Genomic DNA, 13,912 nt, shown 5'->3' with positions numbered 1-13,912 from the left:
TCAATTGTTTATAGTTTTACTACAACACTGTATTCTCAATCAACAATGGCTGAAGGCCTGGTTGTGATACTATTTAATGGTTCATGAGTATTTGTGCAGTTGGTCATTGTACATGACTGAATTATACTCCGTAATTTGGCCCTCTTTTCCCCAGGAAATCCTACAAAAGTAATACAGCCATAAAAATCACAGCTGTGGGTTTATTAAGAAAACCATAACAGTTAACTCTGGTGTATACCATAAAGTCTTGTTTACCTCAGCATAAGCTTCCATATCTTCCAAAAACTGACCCAAGAGTGTGGTAGAAAAAGTTAGATCAGCCACCCAAAAGGGCTCCAAGCTCTGCAGCCATCCTGTACAAAAATACCAAGCCAATTAATACAGGCTGACATACAACCATTAAATTTTAGTTGCATATTTCTGAGGGAAAAGTTGCTGAGCTAAGAGGTCATCTACATGAAAATACTAACACTAGATGTTTTAAAAAGAAATGCAAATTGTATCTCCCTCTTCTGTCCTTTTGCAAAAATAATTTTAAGGTTCAGTTCTGCCCCACAGCAGTAAACACCAAAGATAGAATCTAGGGCTACGACACAAGAAGCATAATAAACTTGCTGTGAATAACTCCCAAGAAAACTGACAAAGCTACTGGAAAAACTCTCCTCATTTTTAAATGCCAGTACAGGATCTTTATGAGAAAGATTTTCTAAAAGTACATAGGGAAAATACATATTCTTTCACAGAGGATATACTAAGACCTATAAATTTATTAAAGATTGTTATAAAATTGCACAAAACAATTGGTGCTTAAATGTATCCTAAATAAAGCATACAATTTTTCCAGAATTAGCAAAAAATGGAAAATGCAAATTTGCTAAAAAGTTAAGAACAAAGTGTCTTATTATGTAGCCAGAAACTTATTTTGGTTTTATGTCAGTTTGCATGTCAGAAGACCCAAACTGGTGTAAATAAACCCCAAACATCTGCAAGCCAGATAAGACCCTCCATGAGCTCCTCTGGCCAAACTTACCAGAGACCTGTTGTGTCAAGGAAGGTTTCTGAGTATGATCTATGTGCCACCCAACCAGGATGTCCACCGTGTCCTGGAAAGCAATTGTGAAAACAGAATCATTACCCAAATTAATGCACCAACATTTCCATTGTAGAAAGAGAACACAAAGCACAAAGAAAGCTTACCCTAAAATTGGTGCTGAAAATGTGTGGGTAGCATCGAGACACCAAAAGGATGCACTTGACACACTTGCACAGTAACTCTGGTGTATCAACATTTTCTAGGATGGACTGCAGGCTGGTCATTACAAGCTGAAAAGTAAAGCAAAGCCACCAGATATTTCACATTAAAACATGACAGAGAACACACTGTAACAAACTAGTCTGATTCAATCAACAAAACTCTACTCCTTCTGCAGGAACAAAATGTAAAAGGCATCACATACACTGCATGAAAATAATCACTTCAAGGGGGCATTTGCTTGATATATGGCAGAGCCAGGGAACACCTGTCTTTAGGTCTTTAGCCACAGAACAACTGTGTAATTTTAAGCCCTATTTCTCCTGCCAAAGCTTTCTGGCTCTGTAAAGTAACTATTAAATTGGAGCACAGACCTAGCCATAGCTGTTCTACACCCAAAATAAGAAACTCTAAAACTTGTACAAGGGGACTTCATCTTGTCTGCACACATCCTACTCCTTCTCAGATCTACCCACAATTCCAGTTAGAAATGGTAAATAGGAGGTGACACAAAACAAGCAAAAGGTTGGATTTTGTGTAGCAGTCCACGTAAGTTCTTTCTGGTCTCAACAAGATTCTTGTTGGATCTGCCATAAATACTAGAAAATTGCTCCAAATACGTATCCCACAAAGACTTGTCATTCTTTTCTAATGTAACCAGAATTGAAGAATCTCATTCAGTCAGAAAGTTCCCTCCCAGTTGTAATGATAATTACTTATTATGTCAATATAGCATTACTTACTGTTCATTCCAGTTTAAAAAGTTCATTCAAGCATTGCACTGAGAAAATCATTAATAATCATGTTTTAACTTATAGTCTTACCTGCATTAAAGATGAAAATGCTTTCTTTTCTCCTACAGTCTCTAGTGCTTTGTAGGTTGCACACAAATAAAGAAGTTTAACTTCATCTTTTGTGGATGAACTGAATTTGCTAAAAATCCATTTAAAGATCTTCTCAGCCTCGTAGCTCAGAGAAGCACAAAGAAGGCCAAGACAGCAAGCTCCTTCCTGTCTCAATTCCTGAAGCAATTTGCTACTGTATTTTTAGAGAGAAAAAAAGAAACTTGGCATCTCCAGCCATGACAGCAAAACAGAAGCATGAACAAAATTACGCATTTTCTAATGCAAATGAAAATATATGCAGAAATGAAGCTGCTTCTCTTCTACTTAATGGCAGCAGTGGCAAAGCTAAGATAAAATTCTAAGAAATATTATTTCTATGGAGTAAATCAGCTGGAATAAAAGTATGCAAATGTGCTGTTTTACTAGCAACACAGTACCCAATAGAAATAGTTCTTAATATGCAGCTGACTGGGAAATAACACTGACCTAAGCACCTAAAAGCCCAGAGAAACCTCAGCATCCTCTATATACATTCTTAACTGGATGTAAATGACTCAGCTTGTAGAAAAACTCATTTCATTTTGGAAGCTACACCACCACAGCAGTGCACAGCTCCACCAGCTGAGTGAACACACCTGAGACAGACTCCACACTACCCACAGCATCAAAGCCACACTTGTGCCTTCACATGCTGTCCAAGGGAGGTGTACTCTAGACAGCCCAACAGAACTGTTGATATGCCTAAGAGCCTTTACTCCCCGCTAATTTCATTCTGCTCCTGCAATAGGACACCCATGCAAAACTAGCAAATTACTTTCTCTCAAACTTTTCCCTCTCTATTTCAAACCTAATGCTGACATTATTTTTCCCCTTTAGAGCATTTTTTCAACTTACCTTTCATTGAGCACATCATGAATGGCAGTCAGGATATTATCCAGTTGTTTAACAAGTACCTGCAATACAAGATACATAAAAGGCATAAGCACAGCAATTGCCCAATACTGCCTCCACAATAGGCCCTGCTTACACCCACATTAAACACAACACTCCCAGTTCTCCTTGCCAAGAGAATGCCATTATGCTTTCCATGGCCATTGCAGACTAGCATCAACTATATTAAGCAACACTGCAATATTATCCTAGATGTTATATTTGATATTTATTTACAGTAGCCATGAAAATACTGGCAGCCTGCTATCAAGGTTTGTTCCAAGTTTAGCTCTTGCTGATAACATTACATCACCATGGAAGACTCATCACACAGCTAAGGAGTAGCATCTACTAAAGACCAAATCTCTAACACTAATGAATCAATTGTATCATCAGAAAACTTAATGGAACCCATAATATGATCTGAAGTACTAAAGGTTCTACTTAGGCAATCCTGCATTTTAGTGAAATGGAATAAAATTTTGAGATGAAGCATTATTGATGAACCAGTACTTCTCAGTGAACATAATCAGAAAGACTTGTTTTCCTAAATGCACTAAACCCCTGCCACATTAGTGATCTGATTGAAAAATCACACTTTAGCTGCAACTGTGTAACACATTAACAGGGAGTTTTCTTGACAAGTTAACAAAAAAAGTTTATTCTCCTTTCTTCACAAAGACATTCCTTTAACACAATGGAAAGTTTTGAGCAACATCATGCTTTTGAGGGACAGAGATCCACATGCTTGACCCCTCAGAACTCATAAGGGCATTTTGAAAATGTGTCTGGTACCTGCAAGACAGGCTAAAAAGGAAAAGACATCTCTATAATTTAGAAGCTAAAGCTGGACTCCATTAGATGACAAGAGACTACTGACTTCTACCACTTTACTCTGAACTCATATTTCAGCCCTGAAGAGGAAAAGAACTTAGTTAAACTACACTAAGTAGTGTCAAGACCTGCAGGAACTACTGCTGGGTTAAACACTGTCCATTATGAAGTTTTGGCCTTGATATCACTTGACATCTGATCTTATTCTCATTAGTGAGCTCAGGGAAGCTTCTAGGTGACAAACTTCTAATATTCTGACCACTAACAAAGTTTGTCATCACTGACTTAGACATTACAATGGCAATTTCAGTACATTCTGAGATACCAATAAACCTAAATAAAATGCAGTTACAAAATTAAAATTTTAAATGAGAAAAAGCTCACGGAGAACAAGGGAAGTAACTAAAAATAACCACAGAATAACTGTGGAAAGCATTTACTTCCTAAACCCTTGTAGCAACAAGAGGAAAGCTGAAGTGTTAACTAGGCTTGCACAAGGGCTGCTTACACCTAGGTGCACAGACCAGAATACTCCCCATATTCAAGTCTCATGTCCTTTGGAAAACAGCACAGTTATCACTGGTTAATTAACATACAACGAGAAAATGAACCAATTTCTTATAAATAAGGACAGACACAGATCCCACAGCTAAAGTATCAGAGCACTGCTTGCAAATGAGTGGCAGGATATTAAACCATCACTTCCTGCCTTTTCAGTACTTGGAGAACTCTTAAGCTTTCCAAAACAGTGGGGGAGATGTGTCAGACAATATGCTCTTTAATATTTCATTTCAAAATACGTAATATTAAAAATTTATACCCACAGTGGGATACCTCCCTTCCCATCCCCATATCCTTAAAAAACACTTGAGGACATTAGAGATTTCAGCAAACCACCAAAACTCCTAAAGATATAATGAAAACAAAGATTTACTTAGTTCCCTTCCCACATAGAGATGTTTAGAAAGCTGAGTAGCTCTAAGATGAGCTGTTCACAAGAATAAAAAAACTGTGTATTTTTAATTTAAAATACAGAAGCAGTTCTTGAACAAGACAACAACACTTTACTCCCCTTTCCCTCTGCTTCCTTTCTGAGGGATCCAGAGGCTATTCCTAAGAGCAGTCAAAGAAAGCCACACACATGCCATGTTAATTCCTATAATAGCTAATCTACATTAGTTCAGGCATTCAGCTGTTTAGTTTAAGGCAACACATCCTAATAAAACATTTCCTGAATTATGGGAAACAAGACAGACAATCCAGGAATACACTCTCCTTTCTTGTGGAATGAAATTGTTTGTACACAAGATAATCCTGCAGACATATCCCAATACTCAGATTTGAAAAAGACAATTTTATAAAACAAGAACTACCCAATGCAATGGAAAAGGAAGAATTGCTGACCAGTTTGTTTTCTGGTTGCTGAATGAATTCTTTCAGTTGCTTTACAGTAGCCAGTCTTCGGTCTCTGTCGTCTTCCCGAGTAATCCTCCGAAGAAGATTTGACAGTCGAGACTCGTCAGAATAAGACAACGGTCGCTCTGAAAAAAGCAATTCTTTATTTTTTCCTACAGCATTTATCAACAGTACTGTATTGTCCAATACATGTATGAGTGGAATCAATAAGTCATAATAGTCATTTAAGAAAATAATTAAAAATAAATCCTGATTGGTTTTAAGCTTTCATAAAAAGAAGTTAAATGTAAAATCCAATTTAGCTATCAAAATGTTTCATTTCTTCATGGAGACAGCCCACTATCTCTATTGAACTCATTCAGAACTAAGCAGAACTGTCTTATTTCTACACAAAAACTTGGACTTAGTTTCCTTCTACATAAATGTAACTAAAAAAAATGGTGTGGGGTAAGATTAAACCAGACTTCTCATAGAATAAACAAAAATAATTCAACAAATAATATTTTGAGAAAACCTTGTGGAAAAAACAAGCTGCTTCCTGAAGCAAAGAACCAGATTTAAGTTCAAGCAACTACAAACAAACAATATTTTCTCTGTGATAGGTAGCAGGGGTTCTGCTTCAAACAGGAAAATAGAACTGCTCTTTATTTACTGAGGAACAGAAGCCCCAGTGTGAAGAGGGACCTGGCAGTTCACTTAACCAGATCATGATGGGGGAGAATGAACATTCCTAAGGCAACACCTCATCAAACCTGGCCAACAGCACACAATAGCAGAGATGGTCACAATGCAACTCACCTGCCTCAGGGACAAATTACCTACGAATTCATACAAATAATTAATTGCCCTCATTTGAAAAAAGGAAACAAAATTTCTTTCAATAAGTTTAATATTAGATGTTTTGTGGTGGTTCCAATCAGAGGATTCGTGGAGTATGATGAGGTATCCTTAGTCAATATGACTAATGAGAAAATCCAAGACAGCTACAGAGCTTTCTGCTCTACTCTGCTAGACATCAGTCATCTGATGTGACTAAAGCAGCTTTGTCTTTATTCAGTTCATAGCTAATCTACATTGGCATTACTCCCCAAAAGTGTCAGCTAATTGTTAAGTCACAATTACAACTTTAAGAAAAAAATAGAAGCAAAAACCATTAACCAAGAACACGACTGAAGCTACACTAATCAAAGCACTAGGTAACAAATACCTGTGACATTCACTTTGTGAAAATTCAGCAAGGTCTCAGCCACATGCTAACTCACAGAAGACTATTTTTAAAATTGTTTAATGAGTATACTAACAAGAAAAATCAAAGAACTTAAAACCCAAAATCTTGTTGCAGCATAATCCCATTGTATTTTAAAGAAGATACAAAAAACCAAAATGACTTGCTGAAACCTACAACAATCAAAGACAGCCACGTTCAAAAGGAGAAACATTTGAAATCTGACATTTCAAGGAGAGAAAACATGCAAGTCATAGGCAACAACTTCAGTCATCCAAAATTATACATCCTAACCTTTTAAGTATTAGAGATGCTCACATACCCTGGAAAACAGTCTGAATTAACCATTATTTAGTACTGGCAGAAAGTTTTTTCATTTGAAGAGTTTTCTATTTCCTGTACATAAACATAAAAAGACACTAAAAGGACTACATAATTTTAGACCAAGACACCAGAATGGGATTCTAAAGTCTGAGTTTAACTCATTCTTAAAATCACATTTTTGAAACAGTCATGGCACCACTTACACTTCAGCTCTTCCACTGCAAAGTACACTGAACATTCCCATTTCTCCTCTGAAATATTAATTCTTGAGAAGAAACAGCCTGTCCTCATGTTTATAATGTGCTTGGCATAAAGCAGGCAGATTTTACCAGTGGCTCAACTACTACTTATACTAAGTGATGCAATAAGTGACAGTGCTTAGTCATAAAGTTTCTATTTTCATTCAAAAAATGCTTAGAATAACTTCTTTTTGGTTTTTTTTTTAACTATGACTCAAACCTCAAATAGTGGGAAGAGTGAAGCCTTCTTCCTCAAAAACACAAGCCCAGCATCCCTGCAGCCTCTTGAAACTCCAAATTTGTTCTTGCTGCATCTCCCCAGACCGTGCCCACATTCTTAGGATACTTCCAGCTCCTCCCTGGCCTCTGTTCCTCAGCAAGAGGGAGCAGGAGCAGTGTCAGGCTCAGGAGGACACAGTGACAGGACATGATCACTGTTTGTCCTTCAGCTCAGGGACAACAGGAACAGCTGAGCTGCTCCCAACCATTGCTGCTCTTCCCACGCTGGGGCTCATTAATTACAACTTTTTACTCAGGCATCCATTTGCAACAAAATCCAAAGCAAGTTCTCTTTCTTACAGATGTCTCTGCCAAACCTGGCTAACCTAAGCAAGGGTTCAAAAGCCACCTAAAGGAAATTGAAAGATTAACAGTCTAAGCCAGGTTGTTGAGAGATCTGCCAAACCTATGGAGGAAGCCTCAGCACAAGGAACAGTAAAACAAGACAAAAAATGAGCAAAACAAGTTTCCATCAACACCATCTAATCATGTATCACAAAAAATAAAATCCATACAGACTGCATAACCACAGTGAATTTCTTTTCATATTCTGAACAGGAGAAATATTGCCAAAAGAGATATCCTCTTCCTGAAACTCAGCAATGTCCTTACCCTGTGATTTCCTCATGTCTTTTGTGGCTAAAGCACGATTCCCATGCGGAACACTGGTAAAATCAGGATTGGTCACATTGTTAACTCTCAGCTCTTGCCCCAACGACTTCCGACCATAAGTATTTTCCCCAGATCCTCCATTGACACTGTAGCCACCTGTGGACAAACCAATGTGACATTAGAACAGGCTCTCAGACCACACATTTACCAGGGTGGTGAGCTGTGAGTTATTCAATTCGTATGCAAATTAGCAGCTCTATCCTCTATCACCTCCTTTAGCTTCCTTCTTCACTTCCACATGCATCAATGTTTTGTTATATCCTGTAAATTTCCAGGTCACAGATTAAGAATCTCATCTGTCTTTTTTTTTAATACAGGAGAAAATCACTATTGTCATAAAGTTTAATATCAAATTTGTTGCATTTAATGTTTTCTTATTATTACTTTGACTTTAAAGGCTTTGTAAAATACAAGGTCAAACTGCTGGTACACATGGCTAGGTATTTTCACTTACTTGCTCCTTTATGTACATGAAATCTCCATTCTGTTTTTCCTATGAATCCACTATACAAGCTAAGTAAAATGGCCAAAAAAAGGAAAGTTTTTGAAAAGACAAACATGATCTGCTTGCACAGACTGAACAACTCTCCTTAAACGTTAAGGTCAACATTTTCACTAATACTGGCACCATCCTCAATTAAGGAGTCTACATTCTACATTCTCTCACTTAAGACACATCTTTGGTAACAATATAAAATGAAAATAAAAGCATCATTTTGAGTAATTCAATTGATCTTACTCCTAGATGCACAAGAATAAACATACTCAAATGCTGGCAATTTTCCAGCCTGCCACACCACTTTGAGGGCAGGTTCTTCCCCTCAATACTGTAGAGAAGTGAAACTGTCCCCTGAGCCTGCCCAATCCTTCACTCAAGGTATCAGAGCTCACCTCCAAGGAACATTTCTGAAGTGCCTTCCCTGTCCAAGACAGGGAACAATCAACTAATAAAATTAAACCCAGAAAAACAAAAAACACACAAGATTTCTTTCAGAAAAGATATTTCCACAAGTCCACCTGCTTCAATGTATAAAAGAAGGCAAAAAGAAGAGGTGGCTCCCCATAAGAGGCTGCCTACCGAGACTAAAGGATTGATAAAAAAGTAGAGTTCAAACACTGAGGTGAACCTAGACCTTAGGAGATTTAACAAATGTTTCTTTAAGGCAAAATATTTGATAAAAAGCAGATATTAACTACCAGTATACATTTGTGCATTCCTATACCCATGGGGCTACCCTACCATTACAGAAAACCCTGTGCAAAGTCTTACTTGTAATTGGCTAACTACAATTACAGAAAAGATAGTTTGTATCTATTTAGATTTACAACATTATTTTTTACAGCTCAGTTTTTAAACAGCAACTAGCAAGTTTGCCCCTTTCACTGTATTTTGTCAGAACAAACCACACTGTCCTATGAAGGAAGTAACTTCTAAGAGCAATTAATGCATTTGAGCCTACACATAAGAGTCACATCCTTGGAGGTTTTCAAACCTGAAAAACTTCCAAAAATTATAAATTTCTACGTGATTTTTATTATTAACACCAGAAACTGCGGGGAGGCAGGTAGGGAGCATATGGAAGCCAGGACAGAAAATCTCAAATGAAAATTCCATGCTGGCAGACTCCAACAGATGAACTGAAAGATCTTAGTAAACAAAGAGACTATTCTGCACCTTTAAGCTTACAAATTTCTCCAATCATAAAAATGAACAAGATACACCTGGAACTTGGTTTTATAGTGAGAATATCCTAATCACTTCTTTTCAAGTCACACCTGAACAAAACAGCACAAAGTGCTGAGCTAGCAGAGACATGCCCTGCAAGATACAGCACTGGAGGGAGCCAGGTACATTTTTCTTCTCAAATGGCACTTTCCCAGCAACTTCACAAACTACCTTTCTGAATTTGTCCAAAACTTACTATTTCACTGCACTGCCAGTACATTCTTTAAATACCAGCACCCTTCAACTTACAAGAACAACCTCCTATGCCAGTCTGTGTTAAACACAGTACAACATTCCACATTAGCAGACAGACAAATACACTCACCTCCTAAGCAGTTTCTCTACTGAAGTAAAACAAATCTTAAGGTTCTCAAACTATGCAGATAAACATGCTTCATGCTTCTCCCACCTACTAACACTATCTTCTACTTATAAAAAAATAATTTGCATCCAGCTGTAATTTCCCCTAAGATACAGCAATTATTTACAGTCAGTTACAGGCCAGAGAAGTGGGGGGAGTTCAAATACTTTTTAGGTTCCTGAACAAAAACTCCCACACTACTATTCCTGCGAGATTTCTTCTTGAGTCTGGCCTGCTTGAGGATTTACATAGTCAAAAAGTGACTCTGCAAGTAAGAAATCCTCTAATTTGATATCTGTATTTGGCAATTAAAGAAAAAAAATCAGAATATAGACTTCTCATAATTACAGAAAAGATATGAATTTGACTGTTTAGTTATCTCCTAGAGATAGTATTTACATCCTAAAAATAAAAAAAAAAAAACAAAACCAGTAAAAATGTATGAATCACACATCACATGATTTACATGAAGTCAGATTGAGGTACATGAAACTAGAAACTGCCATTAATGATAAGAATATAGATCTGATTACTGAACAAAGATTCCAGTTTGGTGCAGTAAAGCTACAACAGGCAATAGATCAGCCTTGTAGCCCTTTTAATCCAATACCTGAAGTACTGGAGACTATTCAGGAAGAAATTACAGTCTGAAGACCAGACACATCCAGAATATCATTCTTCAGAAAAAAGTACTAATTCTGTTAACACATCAAGCCTTCTCTTGCATTCTTCTCCTAACACAAGTGCACGTTTTTCTCAGTATTCACAACAACCACAGCAATTCTTTGATCCCTGACAAATCTCCCAAAACACTGATACTTGTGGCAACGAGACAAATCAGTTCATCTCCACCATTTCGGTTTCCTGCCTTTCCCTGCTCATCCCCTCACAACCACACATGAAACAGCAATCTGTGTACCTTTTTCTTCATTCTGTATGTCAGTGTGGACTCTGATATCATCGTGTCTTTGCCGAGACACCACAGCTGAATTTGAGGGTTGTAATCCATAGGAGGCAGAACTGCCCCGATCTCTGGATGAAGAATATTTTAAATTGTCCTGGTCAGCTGATGCACTGTCAGTTCTACAAAGAGAAAAATATTTTTTTTTATGTAGGGATATAACAGGAGTGGGATTCACATTCACTTATAAATGCAACATATTTAAATGACAATCCCAAATGTATTTCACTACGTCAAAAAAGTTGTTTGTCTAACCCGTTGCTTAAAAAGCGACCTTAAATTCACATTGGGGCAGGAATTGACTAATTATCACAGCAACATGCAAAGGAAATGCATTCTAGTGTGCCAATGCCTTTTCTTATGACCTTCTCCAGTCTCTTTCCAGTTGCATGTCTATACAAGGCAAACATTACTTCCCAGAGGTGACAAATAAAACAAAACTAGGTCCAGGTATGTATCATAGCTGGATGATACAGTGCCTACCATTTGTGAAAGTCATCACTAATCTACAGATGAACATTTATATAATATGCCATGGGCCTTACTCAGCAACATAAACCCTCTTATTAGATTGAAGAATGTAACTGATGATCAGCACAAAAATCACATATGAAGTTTTTAAAAAATAAAAAAGGAAGGAAGCAGACTTTACTGTGAAAAAACTGAAAGGTAAATTAAGAGCTGTGATCCTGAAGTGTAAATGTCTGCAGATAATAGGCAACTTTAAAAAAAATCTGCATTAGGTTTGAACCACTCTCATATCAGAAAACTGATAAAGACCAGACTAAACTTTTAAGGAAAAAGATTAAAATTATGAAATCAACTCTTCTCCCTGGACACACTAAGTGGTTTAATTTTTAAACATGCGGGACTTTAATAATAAACATGCGTGCATGAGACTTCAGAACGTAAACTCAACCAATCACTTCAAATGCACTCTTACAAGCAACGATGGGGGGATGACATTAAAACAAATAAAGCAATACCCATCCAAAGGGAGAATCAGCAGAATTTCACTCAACTCCAGTATATTTGGAATCAGACTATTCAGATTATTTACAGCAAGCCTTCACTACTCTAAAGATCTACTATTTTTACTTAAACTTTTGGCTAGCTCATTCAACTATTTAACAAAAAAGCAGGACAGATCATTCCTGTAAATTAACTACAATTTGTGTAAGGATAAACACCACAGGTTCTTAAAGAAAATTTCTTTCATTTTTCCTTTTCAAGACAACACTGTGATTAGAACTGGCAGACAAATTCAGGAAAAAGGGAAATACATCTCAAGGCCAACAGGGAAAAACACGGGTAAACTTTTTGATAAGCAGTTGTTACTTAAGCAGTACTAAAGGCTTGCTACTGTCCAACACAGCTCGGCCTCAGTACAACCGGAAGAGGAATACCATGAGCATTGACACTTGCAAAACCAACTGGAATTAAAGACATACATTTTATTCTCCTGAGAATGTTAAAAGACATTATATTATCAGTTTGGAACAATAAGAAAACTGTGCTTTTTCTGTGTTCTCACGGTGCAAGTTGATATTAGATTTGTTGGCAGGTATTATTCCCTTTTGCACTGTAAGCAAGTTCATTTTTAGACATACAGAGCAAGACACTTTTTCTCACTCAGTATTCACTGTGCCATCACATCTACTGCTTTGTTGGGCACTTGCTTGGACTATTTGAAAAATAGGCTATGTTACTCTAGAGGCAAAGCCTTACTAAAAGTCTTTATTCATGACAGTTAGCTAGGATTGTAAAAATCTTTATTCAATTGTTCCATCATCATTCACCCAAGCTATGCTGAACAGAAAAGTTCTGCACTTCACATGGTATGAACTTTAAATGTGACCAAAAATCATGTGCAAATTTCCAGACATACAGAGACCCCAGATCTTCTCCTAAAACCTCCCAGTTCACTTTGAGCAATTACATTAGTCTTTCAATGAAACAGCCTGACAAATTTAAGTACTGGTGGCTTCTTACATTTACCTTCCCAAAGGGCATCGCTTTTTTAAGGCAATGCACTGTAAACTGAATCATCTCTAATTGTCAACCATTAACACTGAAATTCCTACGTCTGTACAAAAGCTGATTAAACGTACAATTTTTAACACTGTTCTGTGCATCCCTATCAACTGAAGGACTACACATGTTCTCAGCTAACCCCACTTCCCACAGGACAGCCTTTGAACGCTTTGTAAAATTTTCCACTGTGGTAAAATACGTGAGCCTATTGTTTCCCCAGGAAAACCCACACACTCACTTCATTCGGGCTTCTGGAACAGCCAACTGCAAGCCAACCTGCTCACACTTTATCACCAACTGAAAGGTGAGTCCAATTTTAGTAAAAAATATGTAATTGTTCTCCTATAGATCAATTTAAGAGACAATAATGCCCACTGACCACACTGTTCCCACTACAATAAACGTGTAGCTTCAATTGGACAGAAACTCCTGGCTATCTTTATGAGGCAGAGACAAAAATCATCCTAGAAAGATGCTGGTATTCTGTGACCCAACTGACTGCTACAGCCTGTATTGCCTGGAAAGAGGATTTCCAATGGGAAGGAGCTTGTAAGGAGCTGCACAGCAGAGGCAGAGCAGAGGACCTGATGGACATGTGCATTTCCAGCTGTTCTAGAGTTCCCTCAGTGGGAAAGGAATTCCAGAGCTGTGCTGTGGGCTCCTGCAACACCACTCTGGGACTTGTGGCAAGGGCTCATCAAGAGCTGGGGCTGTGACCCAGCACCTGTCACCTGCCCCTGTGCTCCAGACACCTGGGTGACACTGCTGTGCACACCCACTGCGTGCACAGGCAGACACACTCAATTCCAAATCC

At 37.7% G+C, this 13,912-nt stretch overlaps 1 protein-coding gene across 1 annotated transcript in view; it reads right to left on the bottom strand.

The window, feature by feature from the left end:
• The window catches only part of SMG1 (SMG1 nonsense mediated mRNA decay associated PI3K related kinase), a 52,237-nt gene extending 41,055 nt beyond the window's left edge, over positions 1-11,182 (bottom strand). Inside the window, exons 1-8 of the mRNA XM_031056541.1 lie at positions 11,023-11,182; positions 7,957-8,112; positions 5,266-5,402; positions 2,992-3,050; positions 2,077-2,290; positions 1,198-1,323; positions 1,031-1,103; positions 256-353 (exon numbers count right to left, since the gene is read on the bottom strand). Coding sequence (XP_030912401.1) covers positions 256-353; positions 1,031-1,103; positions 1,198-1,323; positions 2,077-2,290; positions 2,992-3,050; positions 5,266-5,402; positions 7,957-7,972 — 723 coding nt within the window. The 5' untranslated portion in view covers positions 7,973-8,112; positions 11,023-11,182. The remainder of the gene's footprint in view (positions 1-255; positions 354-1,030; positions 1,104-1,197; positions 1,324-2,076; positions 2,291-2,991; positions 3,051-5,265; positions 5,403-7,956; positions 8,113-11,022) is intronic.
• Between the last annotated feature and the right edge of the window lie 2,730 nt (positions 11,183-13,912).

The sequence above is a fragment of the Geospiza fortis genome, unplaced genomic scaffold, assembly GCF_000277835.1.
Source record: "Geospiza fortis unplaced genomic scaffold, GeoFor_1.0 scaffold237, whole genome shotgun sequence".
Classification (NCBI taxonomy): Eukaryota; Metazoa; Chordata; class Aves; order Passeriformes; family Thraupidae; genus Geospiza; species Geospiza fortis.
The sequence above is the reverse complement of the archived record's forward strand: the minus strand, read 5'-3'. Positions and strand labels throughout refer to the sequence as shown.